The following is a 22,852-nucleotide window of genomic DNA, read 5'->3' on the forward strand; positions in this document are numbered from 1 at the left end:
GTGCCTTATCTCCTGTGCTCAGTGGTCTTTTGTGTGTTCACAAAGTTGTGGTACTATCACCATGATCACTCTAGAATTTTCCATCACCCAAGCTGAAATCCAGTTTCATTAGCATTCTCTCCCTATTTCCTTCCTCCCAGTCTCCAACCATCACTCATATAGTCTCTTCCTGGGGATTTGTCCTTCTGGACATTTCACATAAATGCAATGATACACACGAGCTTGGGATGCACCGCTTTCAGACATACGTGTTTTCAAGGCCCACCAAGGGTTGGTATTTGGGCTTCCTGGTTAGAACAGCCCCTTGTATAATTGGATCACACTGATTAGGGAGGCAACATTTGGGTTCCTGTCTTTTTTGTTTTGTTTTAGGACCACACCTGTGGTGCTCAGATGTGGTGTTGGGGACCAAACTCGGGGCGGTATTATGCAAGGCAAGTGCCTTACCCGTGTAAGATGACTCCAGCACCCAAGAGCCACACTCTTTAGTTGTAAAGCCTGCTGACAAGGGTGCTCTCCAAAGGTCGGCATTCCTGGCTTGACGCTCTTATAACGGTACACCTTGGGGGGAGGGGGGCCACACCCCTTTGCTTTGTTTTGTTTTGGGTCACAACCAGCGATGCTCAAGGGCTTACTCCCAGTTATGCTCAGGAATCACTCCTGGCGTACTCGGTATGGGGTGCCGGCGACTGCACCGGGTCGGCCGCAAGCAAGGCGAACGCCCCTGGCAAACTGTACGGTGCTCACACGCCGGGCTGGGCGCAGCTTGGAAACCCAGGTCAGCTATCAGCGCTGCCGGGACTCTGCTCAGGAACTTCCGGGCACCACGACCCCCTAAGCGGCTCGCCTGTCTCCCACCGCAGCTGCTCCCTTTCCCATTCCCACCCACCAACGAAGAGGGTTCCCACCGCGCCGCACCCCCGACCCGCACACTGGGCCCACCAGGAGCCGGCGGGTGTGTGTGTGGGGGGGGGGGTTGTGAATCCCCACGGCGCAGGCGCACGGGCTCCGTCCTCCGAGCCGGGGCGGAGCCGAGCGGACCGTTTAGGGGCGGGGCCGCGCCCGCGACCCCGAGCGTGCCCCGGAAGCGGAAGCGGGCGGCCGCTTCTTCCGGGCGGCTGGTTCGAGGATTTGTTTTGTCACAAGCGGCCGTCGGCCGGGCCTCCGCGGCGGGCCGCGCCATGCCGTCCGAGAGCCGCTGTTGGGAGACGCTGCGGGCGCTGCGCAGCTCCGAGAAGGGCCGCCTGTGCTACCACCGCGACTGGCTGCTGCGGGGCGAGGTGGGTGCGAGCCGGGGCTCGAGGCTTCGCGGGCTGCCGACTCGGGGTTCCCGCGCCCCGCCCCGCTCCCCCCAGCTGTGTCCCTCCCGCCCCCCCTCCGTCCAGGTGTGCTGGGATGTTGCGCTGGCTGGGCAGCCGCGTGGACGCCGGGAGGAGCGAGTGGGTCTTGGCTGAGCCCTTCGTACCGGGGCCGTGGAGGCCGCCCTAGCCTCACGGGGCTCAGGCCTTTGGGCACAGCCAGGGGTGCCCTCTGGGATGCTCCTGGCTGTGCCCTGGACGCGCCCAGCTGTGCGGGGCCTTCTCCCAGCTCTCTGGCGCGCGGCCAGGATTTGCTCCTCCCTCCCCTCCCCCCCACCCTTGTCTTATTTGTTTCTGGGGTCACTCGGGTCCGCAGGTGCTCTGGGGACCCAGCTATACTACCTGGGAGTCGACTGCCTGCAAGGCCGGGGCCCTAACCCGATCTTAGCTCTCGATTTCCATCTGTTTTGTTTTGTTGTGTTTTGTTTGGGGGCCACACCCAGCGGCGCTCCAGGGCCCGGTGTTCCTCGGAGCTCAGCTCAGGGTCCCTGCCCAGGGCCCCTGCCCCTGTGGCTTTGGGATGGGCTGCCTCTTACCGCCACTCTTGACTTTTCCTTTTTTTTTTTTTTTTTTGCTTTTTGGGTCACACCCAGCAATACACAGGGGTTGCTCCTGGCGGTGCTCAGGGGGCCATATGGGATGCTGGGAATTGAACCCAGGTTGGCCGCGTTCAAGGCAAACTCCTACCTGCTGTGCTATTCCTCCAGCCCCTTATCCATTCTTTTATGGGTCTTTTTTTTTTTTAGCCACTCCCAGCTGTACTCTGGGCTCTCTCCCTGTGGGCTCGAGGGACCCTTTGGGGTGCCGGGAATTGAGGCGCAAGGCCAGAGCCCTACCCCCTTTAGTTTCACTCTGGCCCCCTTTTCTGCTTTTTCTGTGCTTGTTAAGGCCGGTGCTTGGCAGGTGACCCCTGGCAGTGCTCCCCACTGTGTGATTGGGGGGCCGCGGAGAATGAAACCAGGGCCTGCAGGTACTTCGCTTGCGGGGCTGTCTCGCTCTTGAGTTTGCTTATTTGCAACTTGACTTTGACTGTAGCATTGTAGCACTGTCCTCGCGTTGTTCGATTTGCTCTAGCGGGCCCAGTAACTTCACCATCATGAGACTTGTTACTGTGTTTGGCGTATTGATGCGCTCTGGGGAGCTTGCCAGGCTCTGCCGTGCAGGCGGGATACTCTCGGTAGCATGCGGGCGCTGGGAGAGGGGCGGAGGAATTGAACCCCCGTAAGCACATGCCTTGTGTGCTCTGGGTTCAATCCTTAGTCACTTCCACCCAACACACACAAGTGCCCCCGCCTCACTGGAGGTGGTCTGATCCCCCAGCACTGCTGGGAATTGGGAAGACACCAAAAGTTCTTTTAAAAGTTAAATACAGGGCTGGAGCTACAGTATAGCGGGTGGGACGTTTACCTTGCATGAGGCTGACCCGGCTCCCAAGCAGAACCAGGAATAACCCCTGTGCATCACCTGGTGTGACCTAAAAAGCAATAAATAAATAATTTTTTTTTTTTTTTTTTTTTTTTGCTTTTTGGGTCACACCCGGCAATGCACAGGGGTTACTCCTGGCTCTGCGCTCAGAAATTACCCTTGGCGGTGCTCAGGGGACCATATGGGATGCTGGGAATCAAACCCAGGTCAGCCGCGTGCAAGGCAAATGCCCTACCCACTGTGCTATTGCTCCAGCCCCAAAATAATTTTTTTTTAAAGTTAAATACAGAAGAGGCTAGAGCGATAGCACAGCAGGTAGGGAGTTTGCCATGCACGCAGCCCACCAGGGTTGGATTCCGAACATCCCATATGGTCCCCTGAATACTGCCAGGAGTGATTCCTGAGTGCAGAGCCAGGAGTAACCCCTGAGCATCCCTGGGTGTGACCCAAAAGGCAAAAATAAAGAAAATAAAAGTTAAATACAGAAAAGTAAAGCAAGATGAATGATAATATTAATTATCCAAGACTAACCAGTTTTTTTTGGGTTTGTTTTTTTTTTTGGAGTGGTAACCTTTTTTTTTTCTCTTCTTGTCTCCTCTTGGTTATTTTTGTAGTACCAGGGATCAAACCACAGCCTAGCATTTGTTTTAATTTAGGTGATTGTGGACATATTTTTGTTTTTTTGGGCTACATATGGCAGTACTCAGGGCCTACACCTGGCTCTGTTAGGAATCATTCCGGGCAGGCTCGGGAGATTGAACCCAGGGTGACCGTGTACAAGGCAAACACCCTCCCCAGCTGTGGATATACTTATGCTTTTGTTGTTGTCAATTATAGTTATTAAGATTAAAAATGTTTGTCATTATGTTATTAGTTTTTAATTTACTGTGCCAGATACCAAACCCTAGGGCTCGTGCTCCAGGTATATATGGAACACATGTATATAGCCACAGTCCCGGAACCACGTGACTCCAGTGTTTGTAATGACTAACAGTCACTGATTGTGGCTTTGGTTTACTTCAGGATTCATTTTTTCTGACTCTGTTTTTATTATTCTTTTAAATTTTACTTTTATAAAGTTGTTCAAAATAATTGATTACATTTAATATTCGAACACCAATTCCACGATCATTACACCGTCCCACCACCATATTTCGCGTGTTTCCATCCTGGACCCCAAACCCTGCCTCCAGAGCAGAACTGAAGTGATTTTTTTGTTTGTTATGAATAATCTGCTAAAAATGATCCAAAAACGTTTTCTTAGAGGAAAGAGTGTGAAGATTGTTATATTTCACCCAGGAGCTATTAAGTCCTTTTATAAGATACTAGTAAAGTGTTGTTAAAGGTTAAGCCTCGTGTGCTTTTATATATATATCACTTCATCACTTGACATCCCGTTACTCATCAGTTTGCTCGAGCGGGCACCAGTAATGTTTCCACTCATCCCTGCCATGTGCTAGTGTAGCCCAATGGTGTCTGCTCGCTCCAGGAACACGAAGAGCCTCAAACCGATGGTTCAGGGTCTTGACGAAGAAGTCTGACCATCTTGTAGGTGGGCGGACACGTGATCTTTTGATGTCCCATGGAATCCAGTCAGTAACAGCTCTAGTCCAGCAGTCGTCTCCAAATCGCATTACGTGTCCAGCCCATCTGATTTTCTGCATCTTGGCAAACGAGACAGCGGCTCTGATTCTCGATCGTCGACGGAGGTTGGAACTCCGGATTCTTTCTCTCACTTGAGTGAAGCGTGATATTCCAAGCATAGCTCTTTCAGTTCCTCTTTGGGAGACCCGAATAGCGTTCTCATCCTGTTTTCATAGGGCCCAGGTCTCTGAGGCATATGTTAATGCAGGAAGAACAGTGGAATTGAAGAGATATGCCTGGAGCCAGAGGTTCTTCGTCCTCTTAGCTATTTCTTTGACGCTCTTGAAGGCATTCCAAGCCACTCTCTTCCTCCTTTGCAACTCAGGTGCCAGGTCATTTGTCACGTTGAGTTCTCGACCTAGGTACGCATAACTGTTTCATTAGGAGATGTTCGTTTCGTTGAGAGCAAATGGAACGTCAGGAACAAGTCTGTTTCTCATAAACATTGTCTTGGTGAGATTCAGCTGCAGTCTGACCTTTCCACATTCATGGTCAAAGTCGGCCAACATTTGTGCCGCTTGGCTAATGTTTGGTGTTATTAGAACAATGTCATCAGCAAAGTGGAGGTGGTGTAGTTGCTGGCTGTCTATCTTCAGTCCCATTTCTTCCCATTCCAGTTGTCACATGATGTTCTCGAGGGTGGCACTGAATAGTTTTGATGAAATGGTATCACCCTGCTGAACCCCTCTCGAGGTCTATGATCACTTCCTTGTAGAATGGTGAGCAAATCTGTAATACAGCTCACAGAGGATCCTGATGTATTGAGTTTGAATGCCCTGTTTGGCTAGGGCTTCGATAACCACTTCAGGCTCAACAGAATCAATGGCCTTAAATAATCAACGAACGTTAGAGTGGCATCTTGAACTCCCAAGAAACCTCAATGAGCATGGTTACCTTATATATGTGTGTGTATATATATATGCATGTATGCATATATGTATGTATATATTTGTCCCTTAGGTTGGTTGCCTTCTACTTCAAACTCCATCAAATGTGGTGTGTTACTCTTGGTATATCAGTGCTGTAAAGTACAAGATTCGCGACTGCGCAGTCCAGGAATAGATTCACTCATAAATGAGGCTCATCTGAGCATGTGGAGAGTGGCCGAGAGCAGGGCTGTGATTGAGTTCTGGAGATTTTCGGCTTCTGGGACTGGCTCCGTTGAGGTGGGGAGGGGAACTCACCTGCCCCTCTAGGTTGCCCCGAATGAAACAGCCTGGCGTGGGCCTGGAGGCATCTCTATGGCGTATCGTTCTGTGCTCTCTTCCGAGAGATTTATTGTTGCGTCTTTCTTGGAGTCAGTTTGAGATTGCTTTCAGCATCTCTGTTGTTCTGCTTACTATGGTCGGGCTTATACTTAGTCTGATACTAGGAAAATGCAGGTGTCAGGATCATCAAGAAACTCTACATATTGGGGCTGGAGCGATCTAGTATGGTAGGTACAAACCTAAGCACCCCACATGGTGTGTGTGAAGTGCAGAGGCGGGTGGAACCCCTAAGCAATGTCAGGTATGGCCCCCAAAACAAACAAAAACATACATACATTTGGGGCTCCAGCTTTGCCCGCAGCCAGCCTCGGTTCCATTCCTGACACCCCATGTAGTCCTTTGAGCCCTTGAGGAGTTGATTTCTGAGCACAGAGCTAGGAACGGGGGAAATAAGACAATTCTTCTGTGTTCCATGTACTGGCTTAGTTTTCCGTGGCCTTCTGTTGAGGCGTGGAGTGGAAGTACAAGGACAGAAGTCCGTTGTGCACGTTGTGCTTAGTCTGCCTCCTCTCCCCAGGATGTTCTAGAAGGATGCATGTCCGTTCCCAAGCTCTCTCCTTACTCCGGATGGGTGGTGGATCACGTGTTACCTCACACAGAAGAACACGTGCCTCCTTTGGAGGCGTCAGCAGCCACTAGATCGTCTTCGGGCCTGGACAGGTCTTCCTGCGTCCCCACATCCCCAGGAAGAAACACTGCCTTCTCTCCTGTGTTCCCAGAAACTCCAGATGGAACCCAGGTAAGGGGGAAGGTTTCCCTCATGCCTGAGAGGGCCTGAGAGGGCCTGAGAGGGAAGGCGGGGCTGGGGACGGAGCCCTCGCCCCAGGGAGAGCGCAGCTGGTACAACACGGAGGGCACTTTGCTTCTACACAGCTGCTTTCCAGCACCCCGTGTGGTCCCCTGAGCCCTGCCCGGGGCGATCCCTGAGTGCAGAGCCAAGAGTAAGTCCTGGACCAAAAAGGGCGGGGAGGGGGAGAGATGCGCTGGGGGCTTGACGAAGCAGTGCCTACCCCCTCAACCAGTTGCCCTTGCTGACCAGACCCTTTTCTGGATTCTTCGTACCAAGAAGAGTCATGTCACGAGTGCTTAGGTGTGTTGTTTTCCGGGGTGTTGTATTTGTTTTACCCGTAAAAATGTGTTTTTGTGTTGGTGAACAGAAGGAGTCAAAACTTGTCCTTGCTCTTAAAATGTATGAACCAGGACTGGAGCTCAGTGAGGAGGGCATTTATGCCGACCCGAGTTCAATCCCTGGCATCCCATATGGTTCCTCAAGCACCACCAGGAATAATTCCTGAGTGCAGAGCCAGGAGTAACCCCTGAGCACTGCTGGGTGTGGCCCAAAAAGAACAAAAAAATTATGGACCGTATCGAAGGTGCTGTGTGTTTTTAACCAGGTTTTGGGGGCTTTGTTGCTCCCTCTTAAAAAAGCTAAACTGTGAGTCAGGGCCAGAGAAGTAATGAGATACTTGCTGTGCATGCTGCTAACCTGGGTTCAATGCCCGGCACCTCATATGGTCCCTTGAATACAGAGTCAGGCGTAAGCCCTAAGCATCACTGGTTGTGGCCCCCAAACCACAACCAAACCAATTAGTAAAATCAGGCTGTTACCTACCAGTGTATGTGGGTTTCCTCCTCCCCCCCCCCCCCCGTACACCCCCCCCATCTTTTCTTATTTTGATTATTAACTTTTTTTCATTTTTGGTTTTGGGGCCATACCTGGTGGTAAGTCAGGGATTACTCCTGGCTCTGTGCTCAGACATCACTCCGGGTAGGGCTTGGGGGATCAAGTGGGGTGCCAGGGATCAAACCTGAGTTGGCTGTGTGCGAGGCAAGTGCCCTATGTTCTCTCTCTCCGGCTTGAAGAGTATACGTTCTTTTTCTCCTTTTGTGGGGAGGTTTGGAGGAGTGGGAGGAATTGGGCCACACCAGCGGTGCTCTGGTCTCACCTCGGTGCTGTTGAGGTGCCGTGTGATGCTGGAGGTTAGACCTGGGCCTCCCACATGCGAAGGACACTTAGCCCTTTGGTGGTGTTTGCTTGCTCAGAGGCCACACCTGGCTGTGCTCAGGAATTGGCTTACACTGGTTCTGTGCTCAGGGTTTACTCCTGGTGGTGTTCAGAGCATCCTCTGTGTCCTCCGGGGTCAACTCTGCAACGCAGGTGCCCTCAGAGCTGTTCTCTCTCTCTGCAGCCCCTGAGAAGCTTGGTTTATTTGTTCCCTCTGCAGGGCAAGCATGACTCTCAGCACACAGAACCCATGGCCCTTCAGTCCTGCCGGGGGATGAAGGTGGAAGGCTGTATCCGGATGTATGAGCTGGTGCACAGGCTGAGAGGCACGGTACGAGATGCTCAGGCGTGTTCCCTGTTCAGGTGGGAAGGTGCTAAGATGGGCGTCAGGGACGGACTGAAGTCGGGTCTCAGCCTCGCGCTGTTCCACGTGCTGCCGGTGGACATCGTTTAGACCCTGGCTCCCGTTCACTTTGCCACGTGTCGTTTGTGTGTCTGGGGAAGACCACCAGCACCACAGCTTGCCTGGTGGTCTGGGAGCCTCACCCAGGGCTCGGAGGTGCCAGGCGTGTGTCTGCCCTCGAGCCACATCCTCAGCCCGTCTGGAAGATTGTTTTTTTCACAGGTGCCGTGTCCAGCCTTGCCCAGGGGGCCTGCAGGCCATTTCTGATGTTGCTCAGTCTGGCAGTGGGTTCTGTGGCCTGCCAGGTAGTGCCCAGGGTGCTGTGCTGTGCTGTGCTGTGAGTTCCTGCGACTGTTCCAGCTGCAGACGGCTTAGCACACAGGGCAGGGCACTTGCTGTGCTCTCATACTTGCTTGGAGGCCACACCCAGCTGTGCTCAGGAAGTGGCTTACATTGGTTCTGTGCTCAGGGTTCACTCCTGGTGGTGTTCAGAGCATCATATGTGTCCCTGGGGTCAGCTGTGCAAAGCAAGTGCACGGGGATTTGATCCCTGCACCTGCAAGTCCTCTGAGCCCACTGGGAGTGATCTGTGAACAGAGAGGCAGGAGTAAGCTCTGAGCACTGCCGAGTGTGGCCCCAAACCAAAACACAAGAAGCGTTGTCCTAACTGGCTTCTGCAGAGTGCTCCGGTGAGCTGTCTGCAGGCTGCGGGCCAACGGGGCTGCCCGAAAGGCATGGGAGTTTTCTTTCTTTTTTGTTTTTTAATTTTGGTGTTTGGGCCATACCCAGCAGTGCTCACTCCCACTGGAGTCGGGGGACCACAGGCCAAGTGGGAGAGCTCTCTTCCAGCTGAGGTCAGAGGGCAGTTCTGGGCTGAGGCTGCAGCTCCTCGGTGGAGCCCTTGCTCCCTCCTCAGCGCCCTAAAAGTAAAGTTTAGCCTCAAGGGAGAGTCTGCCTGGGTTTGGAGCTGCCCGTTCTGTGCACACAAGTGCAAGAGGAGATCCTGGCCTCGGTGCCCTGCGGGGAGGGGGTGTGGGCCTCAGCGCCCTGCTGCTGCATTCCAGGAAGGCCTGCGGCAGTGGCAGGAGGAGCAGGAGCGGCGGGTGCGAGCCCTCTCCGAGATGGCATCCGAGCAGCTGAAGCGCTTCGACGAGCACAAGGAGCTGAAGCAGCACAGGGAGTTACAGGACTTGCGGGAGGTGATGGAGAAGAGGTGAGCGCCCGTGCTCTGAGGCCTGGGGCGGAGCAGCCGGGGCAGGGGAGTGGGGGGGAAGACTGGGCCTGGCTTGCTCCTGACGCCCTCCCCCACGCGTTCCCCGTGCCTCCTTGCAGCTCCCGAGAAGCCCTGGGGCAGCAGGAGAAGCTGAAAGAGGAGCACACCAAACGAGCCCAGGTCAGGGCCCAGGGTGGCGTGCCGGCTCAGGGTCTGGTGCTGTGCACAGGGGCTGCCCCCTGGGCTTGCCAGCCCCGAGGCCCTCGCTGAGGGGGGACCGTAACTGCCTTCTCTGCAGATTCTCAATGGAAAGCTGCTGAAGCTGCGGGAGGCAGAGCAGCAGCGCCTGAAGCTGGAGGAGCAGGAGCGGGCCCGGCGGGAGGAGGCCGAGGACCGCCGGCGCAGCCTCTACGCCCTGCAGGAGGAGCTGCTACACCTGCACCAGCAGCTTGAGGCCCTGGCCCAGCGCCAGGACCTGCTCAAGGGCGACCCCTCGGCCTTCCGCACCCGGGGCAACCAGCTGTGCGGGCAGATCTCCGCTATCATCCGCAACTCCAGCTCCACCGAGGTGATGCATCTGCTGGCTTCAGCCCCATGCTACCTGTCCTCTGATTGTAGACATGATTGGAGACGAGCACCTGCCACTCGGCTCCTTCCTGAGAGGAGGGAGGGAGGGAGGGAGGGAGGGGAGGAGGGCGAGGGAGAAGGTCACTGGTATTGGACGGGATTTCCCCAGTGTGTGTGGTGCTAGTGGTTCTGTTTGTCACCTAACATTGACTTCTAAAAGCTTACCTATAGCCATAGATAATTTTAGGTTCTTAAGTTACAAAAATTGTTTGGGGCCAGTGAGATAGGGCAGCGGGGAAGGTGCTTCTCTTCTCCTTTCCCAGGTCACCCCTGCATGTTGATTTCACCCTGGGCACTGCATTGAGTTTTCTGAGTCCCCACCAGGAGTAAATCCTGAGCACAGCTCAGTATGCCGTGCTCCCCCCTCCTTTTTTTTTTTAAATCTAACAGGTATGAGTACCACCAGGAGTGATTCCTGAGTGCAGAGCCAGGAGTAACCCAGGTGTGGCCCAAAAACCCAAACTGAAAAAAAAAAGTCCTGCAGGTAGGGCACTCCTGAGCCCACCAGGAGTGACCCCTGAGCATAGAGCGAGGAGTAAACCTTAAGGAGACCTAGATATGGCCCCAGTTTCTTTCAAAATTGATTTATTTGACATTCGAACACTGAGAACTTGAAGCATTTGTCTTGTGCAGGCAGAGGGTCTGAGCCTCCCGGCTGGGGGTGCATTTCCACAGCATGGCTCGGGTCCTGTGCTGCCGAGGACTGAGCAGGCCTTCCTCTCCTGAGCCATCTCTGTCCCCTTCTCTCCAGGCCAGCATCTTTGGTTCTCTTTCTGGCTTTTGTTCACCTTTGTCAATGTGAAATTTCAAAACCAGTACTGAAGTAGAGAACAAATTAATGAGCCATGTGCACCCACTCGCCACCAAGGTGGTGCTCAGGGAGCCTGTCGCCTCTCATGCTGGTTAATGTTCAGCCGGCCAGGCTGGCAGTTCACAGAGGACGTGAAACTATTGACTCTTGCCGGGTCACTCCGCATGATGTGTGGGGCTGAGTCCTGTCTTAGATAGATGTGCCTTTTCCCCTTTGACTAGATCTCCCCTCCCCATCCCCAGTATCATTTAAAAAAAAGTTATTTTGGGGCCAGAGCAATAGTAAAGTGGTTAGGGTATTTGCCTTGCATGCAACGAAACCAGGTTTGATCCCCGGCATCCCATATGGTCCCCTGATCCTGCCAGGAGTGGTCCTGGAGTGCAGAGCCAGGTGTAACCCCCAGGCACTGCCAGGTGTGGCCCAAAAACAAACAAAAACTTTGTTTTGTGTTTGTATCACAGTAGACTGTGTTCAGGGCTCTGCACTCGGGGATCACTCCTAGCGGGGCTTACGGATTCCTGGGGGGTGCCAGGAATCCAGCCCAGAGCGCCTATTTGCCAGGCCAGTGCCCTCCTCACTGTACTACCACTCTCAGACCCAGTAACTTTTTGTTGTTGTCCTCTGTGGGTCTTGGGTCACACCAGCAATGCCCGGGTTTCTTCTGGCTCCGCACTCAGGAATTAACTCCTGGCGATGCTTGGGGGACCATGTGGGATGCAAGACAAGCGCCTTCTCCGCTGTACTCTATCTCCAGCCCCAGTCTCAGTGCTACAGAATGGTCCCAGTCTGTGTAAATGAGAGCAGGGTCAGATGTGTACTTGATACCCTGGGTTTGGGCGGGGTGGGGATGGTGGGTCAGCCAATATCGCTCATGTCCGCCTGTGCAGTGTGGATCCCGTGGGTCCAGCCATGCCCGGGCTGGAACTGTGCTAGCCTGCATGCATTGCGGCTCAGCCCTGGCAGTGTCGGCGATGACCTCTAAGCTCTGCCTCTGTCGCTCTGACAGAACCGCTCTCCCACAACAGAGGACCAGGCCGAGGCAGAGAGAGCGCTCCAGGAGATGCGGAGCCTCCTCACCAACCTGCAGCAGGAGGTGGCCATGGCCTGCGAGGACAAGCGGCGGCAGGAAGAAGAGGTGGCTCGGGCGAAGCTTCAAGAGACCCAGATGCAGAAGGCGCCCGAGGTCCGCAAGGACGTCCCAGCTCCCAGCCAGGGCTTGGGAGGGAAACAGAGCGAAGGTGGGTTTGGCTGTGTGGTATGTGTCCCCCGGGCTCAGAACTTGGTTGTGGGCAGAATGGGAATCAGTGGCTCGGATCGTGTGGAAGTCCATGAAGCAGCATACCAGAGGGGAGCCATGCTTCATACCAGGAGAGGTTTTCAGAAGGCCATAGAGAGAGTACAGTGGCTAGAGCACTTGCCTTGCACGCGGCCAACCTGCCATCACATATGATTCCCCGAGCCCCTCCAAGAGTGATCCTGAGGCCAGAGCAATAGTCCAGAGGGGAGGGCACTTGCCCAGGATCAATCCCCGGCCTCCCTATGGTCTGCTGAGCACCACCAGGACTAGTTCCTGAGTGCAGAACCAGGAGTATCTCCTGAGCATCACTAGGTATCACCCCACCTCCCAGAAAAGTGATCCCTGAGTACAGAGCCATGAGTGTGGCCTGAGCATCTTGTGTGGCCCAAAAAACAAAACCAAAAAGAATTTTTAGTAAGGACCCAGTACTTGGAATTCTGTGTGATTCTACTACCAAGTATTGATGCCCTGAGCCCTTCATTTTTGCAGGGAGTGGGGCGGTGGTTACCCCCAGTGAGGCATCTGCATTCTCAGCATCTGACCCAGGCTTTGAACATTGATCTCTTCCGCTCCTGAGTATTTTAGTGTTTGGTTTTAGAGCCATTCGTTCAGGGCTTACTCCTGGCTTTGCACTCAGGGACCACTCGTGGGCAGGGGCAGGGTTGGAGCGCCATACAGGATGCTGAATATGGAGCGCAGGTCAGCCAGCACGGCAAGCACCCCCTCCGCTGTACTGTCGCTCTGGCCCTCCTAAACAGGTGAACTTACAAGTCAATCCGTGTAAAATCTCTGTCCGCTCATCACTCGGATGATGCGTGCAGCATGACAGTCAGGAAAGCTGACTTTGGAGCCCGGTCACTGGTGTCTAGTTTCCCAGCCTCCCAGCAGTGCACCTTTGGCAGATGCCATTTCTTTTCCTCTCCTGGGTCATTGTTAAGTTGGTGGCTTCGAGACGGGAGACACAGTGAGCTGAGCTCAGGGTTTGCTTGCTGGGGACTTTGTTTCTCTCCCCAGTGCTGCATGGCTCTTAAGCACAGCCAGGGAAGGGAACCCATGCAGATGTGAGCCACATCTGCTCTCGTGGGTGGACGTACCATGAGACCGTTTCTGGGTCTGGCGGGTAATTCGGGCAGGGCTTGTGTTGGGTGAGCACTGATCTCAGGCCTCCTCTGTCACTCAGAGCTGCAGGTGAAGGTGCAGGACAGCACCATGCAATGGTACCAGCAGCTGCAGGACATTTCCAGCCAGTGCATGTTGGCCTTTGATGGCCTGGCCAACGGCAAAGATAGTCAGGTAGGTTGGGGGTTGGGCCTCCAGCTCTGGCAGCCCCCAGTCTCTGGGAGCAGCGCGGGCTTCCTGTTCCTTCCCTGCCCGGATTCAACAGCCTTTTGCAACCCTGTCTGTCTGCCTCTTGTTGTCTCTGGCAGACCAAGAAGATCAAGATGGACCTCCAGAAGGCGGCCACCATCCCCGTGAGCCAGATCTCCACCATTGCAGGTGAGTGGCCCTTCGCTTCCTTGGCTGCTTTTGTTTGCTTCTGGGCCACACCCAGAGATGCTCAGGGCTTACTCTTTTTTTTTTTCTTTTCTGGATCACACCCAGCGATGCTCAGGGGTTACTCCTGATTTTGGACTCAGGAATCACTCCTGGCAGTGCTCAGGGGAACCATATAGGATGCTAGGAATCAAACCCGGTGGCCGCATGCAAGGCAAATGCTCTACCCGCTGTGCTATTGCTCCAGCCCCACAGGGTTTACTCTTGGTTCCGTGCTTAGGGCTCACTCTTAATAGGGCTTACAAACCCTGTAGGGGCCTGGGGATTGAATCCAGGTTGAATCCTACCCACTGTACCATCTCTCTGGTCCCTAGAAGATTTTTCTTAAGAGGTGTGAGACTCCTTTAGGATAATCACTCGTGGCCTCTGAGGCCTGGAACGTGTTTACTTTGATCCCTGAGTGCAGAACCAGGAGTTCCTGGTTTGATCCCTGTCCTGGTCATCTCTTTCTTTCCCGTTGCTTCGTTCAGCATCCCCAGTGTGCTCTGCTGCTTTTGCGTCACACTGAGTATTCTGTTGTCCTCTTTCTCTGAGGCACCATCTCGGCCCTCTGAAGGGGCTGCTGTGGGGTTTCTCTTTGGTAGGCCGGTGCTGAAAGCCGGCTTGACCACGCTCTCTCTGTCGTGCCCAGGCTCGAAGCTGAAGGAGATCTTCGACAGGATCCACAACCTGCTCTCTGGGAAACCGGTGCATTCCGGGGGACGCTCTGTGTCAGTCACTCTCACCCCACAGGGCCTGGACTTTGTCCAGTACAAGCTGGCGGAGAAGTTTGTGGTGAGCATCCTGATTGCCAGAGGTGGACAGGAGAGGCTGGTCCCGGCCTTCCCTTTCCCCCACATGAACCTCACCTGGCCCCCCTTGTCCCCCGCCCTTGCCCTCCTAGAAACAAGGAGAAGAGGAGGTGGCATCCCACCACGAAGCTGCCTTCCCCATCGCTGTGGTGGCTTCCGGGATCTGGGAGCTGCACCCCCGGGTGGGGGACCTCATTCTTGCTCATCTCCACAAGAAGTGTCCTTACTCGGTCCCCTTCTACCCAGCTTTCAAGGAGGGAATGGCTCTGGAGGACTATCAGAGGTGACGGGCTTCTCTGCCCACTGTCCTGTCCCAGTCTGGGCGGCTTTGGGAATGTTTGGGCGTGGCCAACAACTGTCAGTGTTGTTTGGGGATAAGGACTCTGGCTCTGAGTCCAGGATCTTATCCCTGCTTTGGGGGAGAATCATCTTGAACTCTCGGAGCATTAGTTTTGTTATCAGTGAAGGGAGTGAAGGCTGGAGCCAGAGTACAGCAGGGAGTACTTGCCTAAGGCTGACCTGGTTCGACCTCAGCATCCCTAAACCCCCCTAGCTTGCCACGAATGATCCCTGAGCCAGTAAAATATACTCTTAAGTGACAGGGGATGTAGGTCAGTGCTGGCCTGTCATGTCTGAGGCCCTAGAGTTTCATTTTTGGCTTCACCTCATCTCTGATTTGTCGCCCTTGCTTTAGCTATGACACCTTTTTTTCTTTAATTCCCTTCAGGAGTCTTGGTTACCAGGTAACAGATTCCAAAGTGGAACAGCAGGACAACTTCCTGAAACGCATGTCTGGGATGATCCGTCTCTATGCGGCCATCATCCAGCTCCGGTGGCCGTATGGGAACCGACAGGAGGTAGGAGACTTTCTCAGACACTGAGAAGGGCTCAGGCCCGAGTGTCCTGTGTCTGTGGGTGCAGAGAGCGGGGTCTAACACGGCGGAGACAAGAGTCCAGTACGGTCAGGTAGCGTGGAGAGGGGCGTCCAGTACGGTCAGGTTTATGCAACTTTAGTGCATGACATTCTGTTTGGTTCTCCGCCATCCTTAGTAGTGCTCAGGGGCTGCCCCGGGCCGACTCTTCAGGGATTACTTCTGGTAGTGCTCAGGGGCCCATACGGTACCAAGGTTAAAACTTGCAATACTTCAACATATAGAACATGTCTCTGCCCTTAGAGCCACCTCCCCAGCCCTGCTCCAAGGGTTTTTTTTCTGTTTGTTTTGTATGTGTGTGTTTCTTTTGATTCCTGGTTTTGACCATACCCAGTAGTACTGGCTCTGCACTTGGGGTCACTTCTGGTGGGTTCAGGGATGCCGGGGATCAAACCTGGGTTAGCCGAGTGTAAGGCAAGTTCCCTACCCTCCGCTCCAGCCCCACCCTGCTCCAAGTATTCTTAAAAGAGTTTATTTTGTTCACTAGAAAACCTGTGGCATCATTAAGGCTGGAGAGTCTCCTAGGAGAGGAATGAGGAAGAAATTGTCTTGTTGGACCTAACAGGTCATGTCCGTCATAGACTTGAGCTCACTGTAGGGTCCACTCTGTATGGTGATGGCGCAGTGGGCTTCAAGCCTGCTAGCCTGCTAGCCCAGTCTATCTCAAGGATGGAGAGTTCCAGAACTTGGGAACCTAAAAGAGAAAGGCGTATAAGTTGACTGGATCCAAAAGATTCTTAGTCATTGGGCACTTTCTGTGTCCCAGGTTCTGTGCAGAAGGAGCTGAGAACAACAATAAAATAACTAGCAAAGTGACTGTTAGTCTGTGAGTCCCCAAAGCTGGGGTGTTTCCCAGAGGGATCCTGTAAAAGTTGCATGGGCACCAACATTTCAGGACACTTGAACTTAGCATTTGTCAGGCCAGTGAGCGTGAACAAGCTCCGCAGGCTCAGCACGGGCTTTGCACGCATCAACCCAGGCTTGGACCCTGGGCACCACTGGGCCTGACTCCCAAGCCCGAGCTAGGAGTAGCCCCACACTAGGTGTGACCCTGAAACCAAAATGTAAAGATTTTGGTGTGTGACCCTGAAAGCAAAAATGTAAAGATTTTTCTTTCTTTCTTTCTTTCTTTTTTTTTTTTTTTTTGTGGTGGGGGTAAGGGGGAGATGTTGCCCATACCCAGCAGTGATCAGGGCTCACTCCTGGCTCTGCACTCAGAGATCATTTCTGATAGAGCTCTGGGGTCCTTATGGGAGCCAGGAATTGAATCAGGGTCGGCCTCGTGCAAGGGAAAGTGCTCTTTGCATTGGCCTGTTTTTCTGGCCCTCTAATCTGTGCCTTTTCTGCCTTGTGCTACGTGTTTGGGGTTATGCGATCTGGGGGTTCACTTTTAGTTCATTGGGACTCTGTGATAACCTGGGAGTATCAGTCACAACAAAATGATATCAGAGGGGCTAGAGAAATAGTAGAACAGCAGGTAGGACGCTTGCCCTGCATGCAGCCACCCTGGGTTCGATCCCTGGCATCACCTGTGGAATGGAGCCCCGCCTTGAGTGATCCTGAATGTTGCCGGGTTTGACACCTCCACACAGCAACAGCTGTAAGCAGCTGTCAGTATAATCAAGCCCCTCTCCTTCCAGGCTCACCCCCATGGCTTAAATCACGGCTGGCGCTGGTTGGCACAAATCCTGAACATGGAACCCCTGTCTGATGTGACCGCCACCCTTCTCTTTGACTTCTTGGAGGTACGTGATGTGGTTAGCACACAAGTGTGCCAGTGTTTGGTGCGGCCATGTCCTTCGTGCCATAGGCAGGTAGGTTGTACACAAGTCAGGTGGGTAGGTACCAGTGTCAGGGCTGGTGCCATCGTTAGACCGAAGACAAAGCTGGCTTTTGAATTTTGTTTCTTTAGGCCACACCTGGCGTTGCTTGGTGCTCACTCCTGGCAGTGCTCAGGGGACCTTATCAGGTGCCGGGGATTGAAATAGGTCAGTATGTACAAGGCAAATGCCTACCCACTGTACTATCGCTCCGGCCCCGACAGTTTTGATTTTTTTCATACTCACTTTTTTCTCGACGAATGGCTTCACATCATACAGATCCCAGAACTGTACATCCCCCGCCCAGAGTAGTGGCCAGAAAGGAAGTTTGTTTTGGGGTTTGGAAATAACTCTCTGAACCAACCCTTGGACGGGCTGATGTGTCTCCCGGTACCTGGAACCAGGAGCTGTGATGCCAGAAGGCCCCAGTCCGTCTCTCTCCAGCCACTTCGTGTCTGACCCCACCCCCCAACCAGATGTCGCTCCCTCTAGTCAGCCCAGCATTCTTTGCTTCTCCATCCTGACTGCCGCTCAGTCTCGGTGTGGGCATCTGGTGGTGTGCAGTCAGTGTCCCACCATTGTGGCCCCTAATTCCCAAAGGAGAAAGTAGGGCTGACCAGCATGGGTCTGGATCTCCCCCTTCCAGAAGGTTCTTACTGGCCTAGCTGCTGCTTGAAAGGCCACTTGAAGGTAGATGAAGGTAAAGCTTTTTGTGCAAAGGGCACTCTTCTTGGGTCAGAACCATAGTATGGTGGGTCGGGTGCTTGCCTTGAAGTGGTGCACCTGGGTTTGATCCCCGGCACCCCAGGAGGCCCTCCCAAGTACAGCCAGAAATGATCCATGCGTGCAGAGCCAGGAATAAGCCCTGGGCATTGTTGGGTATAGCCTCAAAAGGGAAAATAAAAAGAAGGCGGCATGTTTGATTGGGGATGTTGCTCAGTGGTAGATCGTGATCTCTGGCACCGCAGAAAAGTTTAAAGGATTTTTTTTTTTTTTACATAGACAAGTAACATTTATTTTGATTTTGGGGCCACACCTGGTGGTGCTTGGGGGTTTCTTCTGCCTCAGCACTCAGGGATTGCTCCTGGCAGGGCTCCAGGGACTGTAAATTGTTTTGGGGATCCAACCTGGGTCAGACCACGAGCAAGGCAAGAGCCCTTCTGCAGTCCTGTCTCTCCAGCCTCCAGTGTGTTGTTTTGGTTTTGTTTCTTTGCTTTTTGGGTCACACCTGGCAATGCTCAGGAATTACTCCTGGCCTCGCTGGGAGACTCTGTGGATTGCCAGGGATCGAACCTGGGTCGATTACTACAAGGCAAATGCCCTTCCTGCTGTGCTATCGCTCTGGCTCCAGGGGTGTGTTTCTGTGCACATCATTAAGTCAGTGGGCTACATTGTAGCATAGAGCCAATATTCATAGGCAGAAAACAAGGGTCATTTGTGTGATTTGCCTCTTTGTAGTGGTCTGGGTCTGACTAGTTTCTTAGGTTTGATTTATGTTTTCTGAAACATCAGCTACTGGCAATTGCATGAGAGTATTGCTGTCTACCAAGGAAGCTTCAGGAGAAAGCTGGATTCTTTCCACATATTCCCTTGTGGGCAAGCGAAGTGACCCAGGTTCTTGGTGGGTGTGGAAGGCCCGAGACTCCGCTTCAGACCCTGCTGAGGTGAAACCCCCCTTCTCTGTGCTTACTCTGCCTGTCTCGCTTCAGGTGTGTGGGAATGCCCTGATGAGGCAGTACCAGCTCCAGTTCTGGAAGATGATTCTTCTTATCAAAGAGGATTACTTCCCCAGGTATGGACCCCGAGAGCAGACCCTGGGGCTTTCACTCATTGAACTCAGGACATCCAATACCCCGGCGTGCTCTTCCTTGCTGGTGAGGCCCTGCCCTCTCTCACCTCTGCTTTGTTCCTGCAGAACACACTGGCTCTCTGATGAGTCTCCTGTTCTGTTAGTAAGTGAAACTCGGAGCTCTGAGCATCTCTGATTCCTGAGACGTCTTCGGTTTGAGGGTGTTTTTCTGTGATGGAAGAGCCCGGGTCTCCACATACAGTGTCTATATCCCCAACCCTGACCCCTCTTTTTTTTTTTTTTTTTTTTTGGGCTCACGTGGTGATGCTCACAGGTTACTCCTGATTATACACTCAGGAATTGCCTCTGGTGGTGCGTGGGGACCATATGTGCTATGGATATCAAACCCAAAACCCAGGTTGGCTGCATACAAAGCATTGTACTATATCCAGCCCCACCCCCTCACATCTTTTCCGAACTCCTCCACATAGTCTGAAGTAGTGATTCTCTGTAGTCACGGTTGCAGGGGAGGAGTCCAGCCCCTTGATAAAATGGTGTTTGCTCGACTCATTTGATCTATTCACCTTCAAGTAGCTGCTTCTCAGCGCCTCATCATTTATGTGGGGACTCAGCTACACCCATCACCTCTGGGAAGGAACAGTGTTCTCTGCTCTTTTTTGGGGAGGAGGGTTCATACCCTAAAGTACTTTGGGGTACTCCTAACACTGTGCTCAATGACCATGCAAGGCTGGGATCAAATTTGCGCCTCCTGGGACTGGAGCAGGTAGGGCACTTGCCTTGCATGCGGCCAACCCATGTTCGATCCTTGGCATCCCATATAGTCTCCCATGCACTGCCAGGAGTCATTCCTGAGTGCGGTGACAGTAGTAAGCCCTGTGCATCACTAGGTGTGGCCACAAAACAAAACAAATCTGAGCTTCTTGCTGCACAGTCTGCACGCCAGCCCTTTGCTCCAGCTCCTTCACACGCTGCTTCTTGACCCCCTTGTTTGAAAAGAAAGTTGAGGTTCTTGGCAGGGAGACAGTTCCCTGGTCTGGAAGAGCCCAGTGAGTCGGCTGCTGCCTGCACCCCCAGCTGGGTGCTATGCCCAGCTGCAGCGCCCCGCCTCTGCTTTCTCTCCTGTAGGATTGAAGCCATCACCAGCTCTGGGCAGATGGGCTCCTTCATACGCCTCAAGCAGTTCTTGGAGGTAAGATTCTGCCCCTAGGCTGACCTACATCCTCAGACTCTGCCTGTCTGTCTGCCTGCCTGCCTGCCTGGCGATGTCTTCAGACCCTCTCTGTCCCCATTTTATCTTCTTCCTCTCTGTCACTCTTTGGGTGTGTGTCTTTGGGCCACACCTGGCGGTGGCCAGGGCTTGCTTCTGGGTCTGTCCTGTGGGATCACTCTTGGTGGGCCCAGGGGACCATGTGGGAGACTGGGGATCAAACCCGGGTCAGCCATGCATGTACAAGGCAAGCACCCTACCTGCTGTACTCTTGTTCTAGCCTGTCTCTTTGTCTCTTTTCACTGCCTTTGGGAAAGCTGTGCTAAGAGCAACAACAGCATGGTGCATGCTGTGTGTGTATGTGTGGGTGCGTGCGTGTGTGCCTGCGTGCATGCGTGCTTTTCCTGCTGCTGCTGCCGCTGGTTTGAATTTGGGGCCACGCCTGCTTGTGCTCGGGGACCACTCACTCAGTGCTTGGGGCAGCTCCTGCCATTTCCCCAGGCGCAAACCTGGATTTCCTGCAGGAAAGCAGCATCCCAGCCTCTTGAGGCCTCTCTTCAGCCCAAGTATGCTCACTGACATTTTTCAATCCTGGGGTTTGCTTGGTCATGCTTGGAGCTTACTCCTGGTTGAGTAATGGCTCGCGGGGCTCAGGGAATTATATAGGGTACGAGGGCATGAACCCTGGTTGACCGCATGCAAGGTCAGTGTCTTGCCTGCTCTACCCTCTTCATCCCCTCAATAGATTTATTTTTCGTAGTATTTGTGGTACAGGCAATTGTACTACACGTACAAGGCATGTCGTCTGAATGCCGAACCCCCTCACCAATACGTTTTTTGCATATTAGTCAAATTTTTTGCCTTGTGATTTATTTCTTTGGGGGATGGGAGTCTTCTCTTGCTGCTGGGGGCTACTCTTGGCAGTACTTGGAGGCCACCAGTACTTGAGTTTGCCACGCCTGCACACCAGCCCATCGGACCTTCTTCCTGACCAAGGGTCTTCTCTCAGTTTCCGGCCTGGGGAACGGGCGTGGGCTGTGGTCACTTGGCTCCCTGACATTTGACAGCGTTCAGACAGACCCTGAGCTGCCGTCAGTGCCTGAGGGTTTTGGAGACTTGTTTGGAGGATCCGGAATTCTGGCATCTGCCAGGGCAGCCTGCTGGCTTCCACATTGCTTTTGCTCACAAGCGACAAGGGCGGCACACAATGGACAGTGGCCTCTGCCCCTCACAGCACAACGGGTGCCCTGGAGCGGAACTGTCACAGCATCTCTGCCACTTTGTTAGGGGGCCACCCCAGCAGTGCTCATAGCTCTGCGCTCAGGGTCAATCCTGGCCGGGCTTGGGAGGTCATATGAGGCCGCAGGTGTGGAACCCAGGTTGGCTGCCGTGTGCAGAACAGGCGCCTTCCTTGCCCACTGGACTCTCGGCCCAGCCATCTGCGTTAGGTGTTGGTGGCACTCCCTGTGCCCTTTTGTGTTTCCAGCTGGTGCTGGCCGCGGTGCTATGGAATCACTGTTGCCTTCTCTCTCCCCGGCCAGAAATGTCTACAGCGCAGGGACATCCCCGTCCCCAAAGGCTTTCTGACGTCCTCCTTCTGGCGTTCCTGATGGCCTCCGTCACCCGCCGCCCACTGCCACCAATGCCACCCTGTGGTTCAGAGGCAATAAAAAGGCCCCCGGCCAACCGCCCGGCAGAAGTCTTGTCCCACATAGAAGTCTACCAATGTGTATTTTCATATATTTGTGCCTTGTGACATGGGTTGCAGAATCAAGGTGGTCCCTTAATACATTTGATGACCCTCTTCGGGTCTGTATGACAGACAGAGTCGGCCTTTCTCATTTCCCCACAAGTCAGGAGAAATGTTCCCGATCCCCGCCCTCCCTCTTGATGTTCTCCCATCTCAGCCTCGCCTCTCGCAGAAAGCAGGTAATACCATGGCCAGTTTGCCGAGATGCTGCGCCCGCCTCTCCCTCCCTCTTGACGCTCCCGTGGGTACAAGTGGGTTCAGGAAAGGAGACAGCTCCTGAGGTCCCGTCAGCTTCTCCCCAATCCTTCCAAGCTGGTCCGGGTGCTGGCGCTTCGTCTTCTTCGCTGGCGCCCCGACCTCTCCCATCTTACACCCGAGAGAGGCTTGTTGGGGATCAGGGTTTGGGCACGGTCACAGAGCAGCTCCGTCCACCTCTCGTGGGACGTCTGCTCCCCAGACAGTGCCACCAAGGGAGGCTGAGAACCACGGGTGCATTTCTGGCTCTCCGCTGTGAAGATGGGGCTTGCAGCATCACCGCCGCGCTGAGCCCGAGATGTCAGGGAGGAGCCTGTGCCGTGAGCAGTGACCGTGAGAGCCGCCCCGCTCCGGAGAGTAAGGGGCAAGCTGCCCGGGGCCTAGCTCTGTTGGCCGCAGCCTGCCCCCACCGCAGTGCAGTGGGAGTGACCCACTTTAAGAATTGTGAGTGCCGTGCCAAGAAAAATAATAAAACTTGATTTTAATGACGCTACTACCTCATTGGTTCTTCCTCCATTTCCTCAGCTCGATCTGGGGAGTCCTGGGGGTGGGCGGGGGGGGGGGTGGCAGGAGCCTATACCAGGGCCTCTGACACACACTTTACCATCCTTTTGGTCTTCACCTTGGGAAGTGGCATATTTTTTTGAAAAAAAAAATTCAATTTTAGTTGTTTTTTGGGTCA

At 53.8% G+C, this 22,852-nt stretch overlaps 1 protein-coding gene across 1 annotated transcript; it reads left to right on the forward strand.

Moving 5' to 3' along the window:
* The first annotated feature begins 1,106 nt into the window (after nt 1-1,106).
* Nucleotides 1,107-22,654, forward strand: GLE1 (GLE1 RNA export mediator). Its single transcript, XM_056108784.1, has 16 exons — nt 1,107-1,280; nt 6,213-6,434; nt 7,921-8,031; nt 9,168-9,316; nt 9,436-9,496; nt 9,615-9,884; nt 11,761-11,992; nt 13,232-13,344; nt 13,479-13,548; nt 14,237-14,379; nt 14,489-14,679; nt 15,124-15,253; nt 16,969-17,073; nt 18,858-18,940; nt 20,084-20,147; nt 21,707-22,654. Exons 1-16 carry the CDS (start codon nt 1,182-1,184, stop codon nt 21,773-21,775), a joined length of 2,112 nt encoding a protein of 703 aa, XP_055964759.1. The 5' UTR covers nt 1,107-1,181; the 3' UTR covers nt 21,776-22,654.
* Nucleotides 22,655-22,852: the final 198 nt, after the last annotated feature.

This window comes from Sorex fumeus, unplaced genomic scaffold (genome assembly GCF_029834395.1).
Source record: "Sorex fumeus unplaced genomic scaffold, SorFum_2.1 ptg000233l, whole genome shotgun sequence".
Lineage (NCBI taxonomy): Eukaryota > Metazoa > Chordata > Mammalia > Eulipotyphla > Soricidae > Sorex > Sorex fumeus.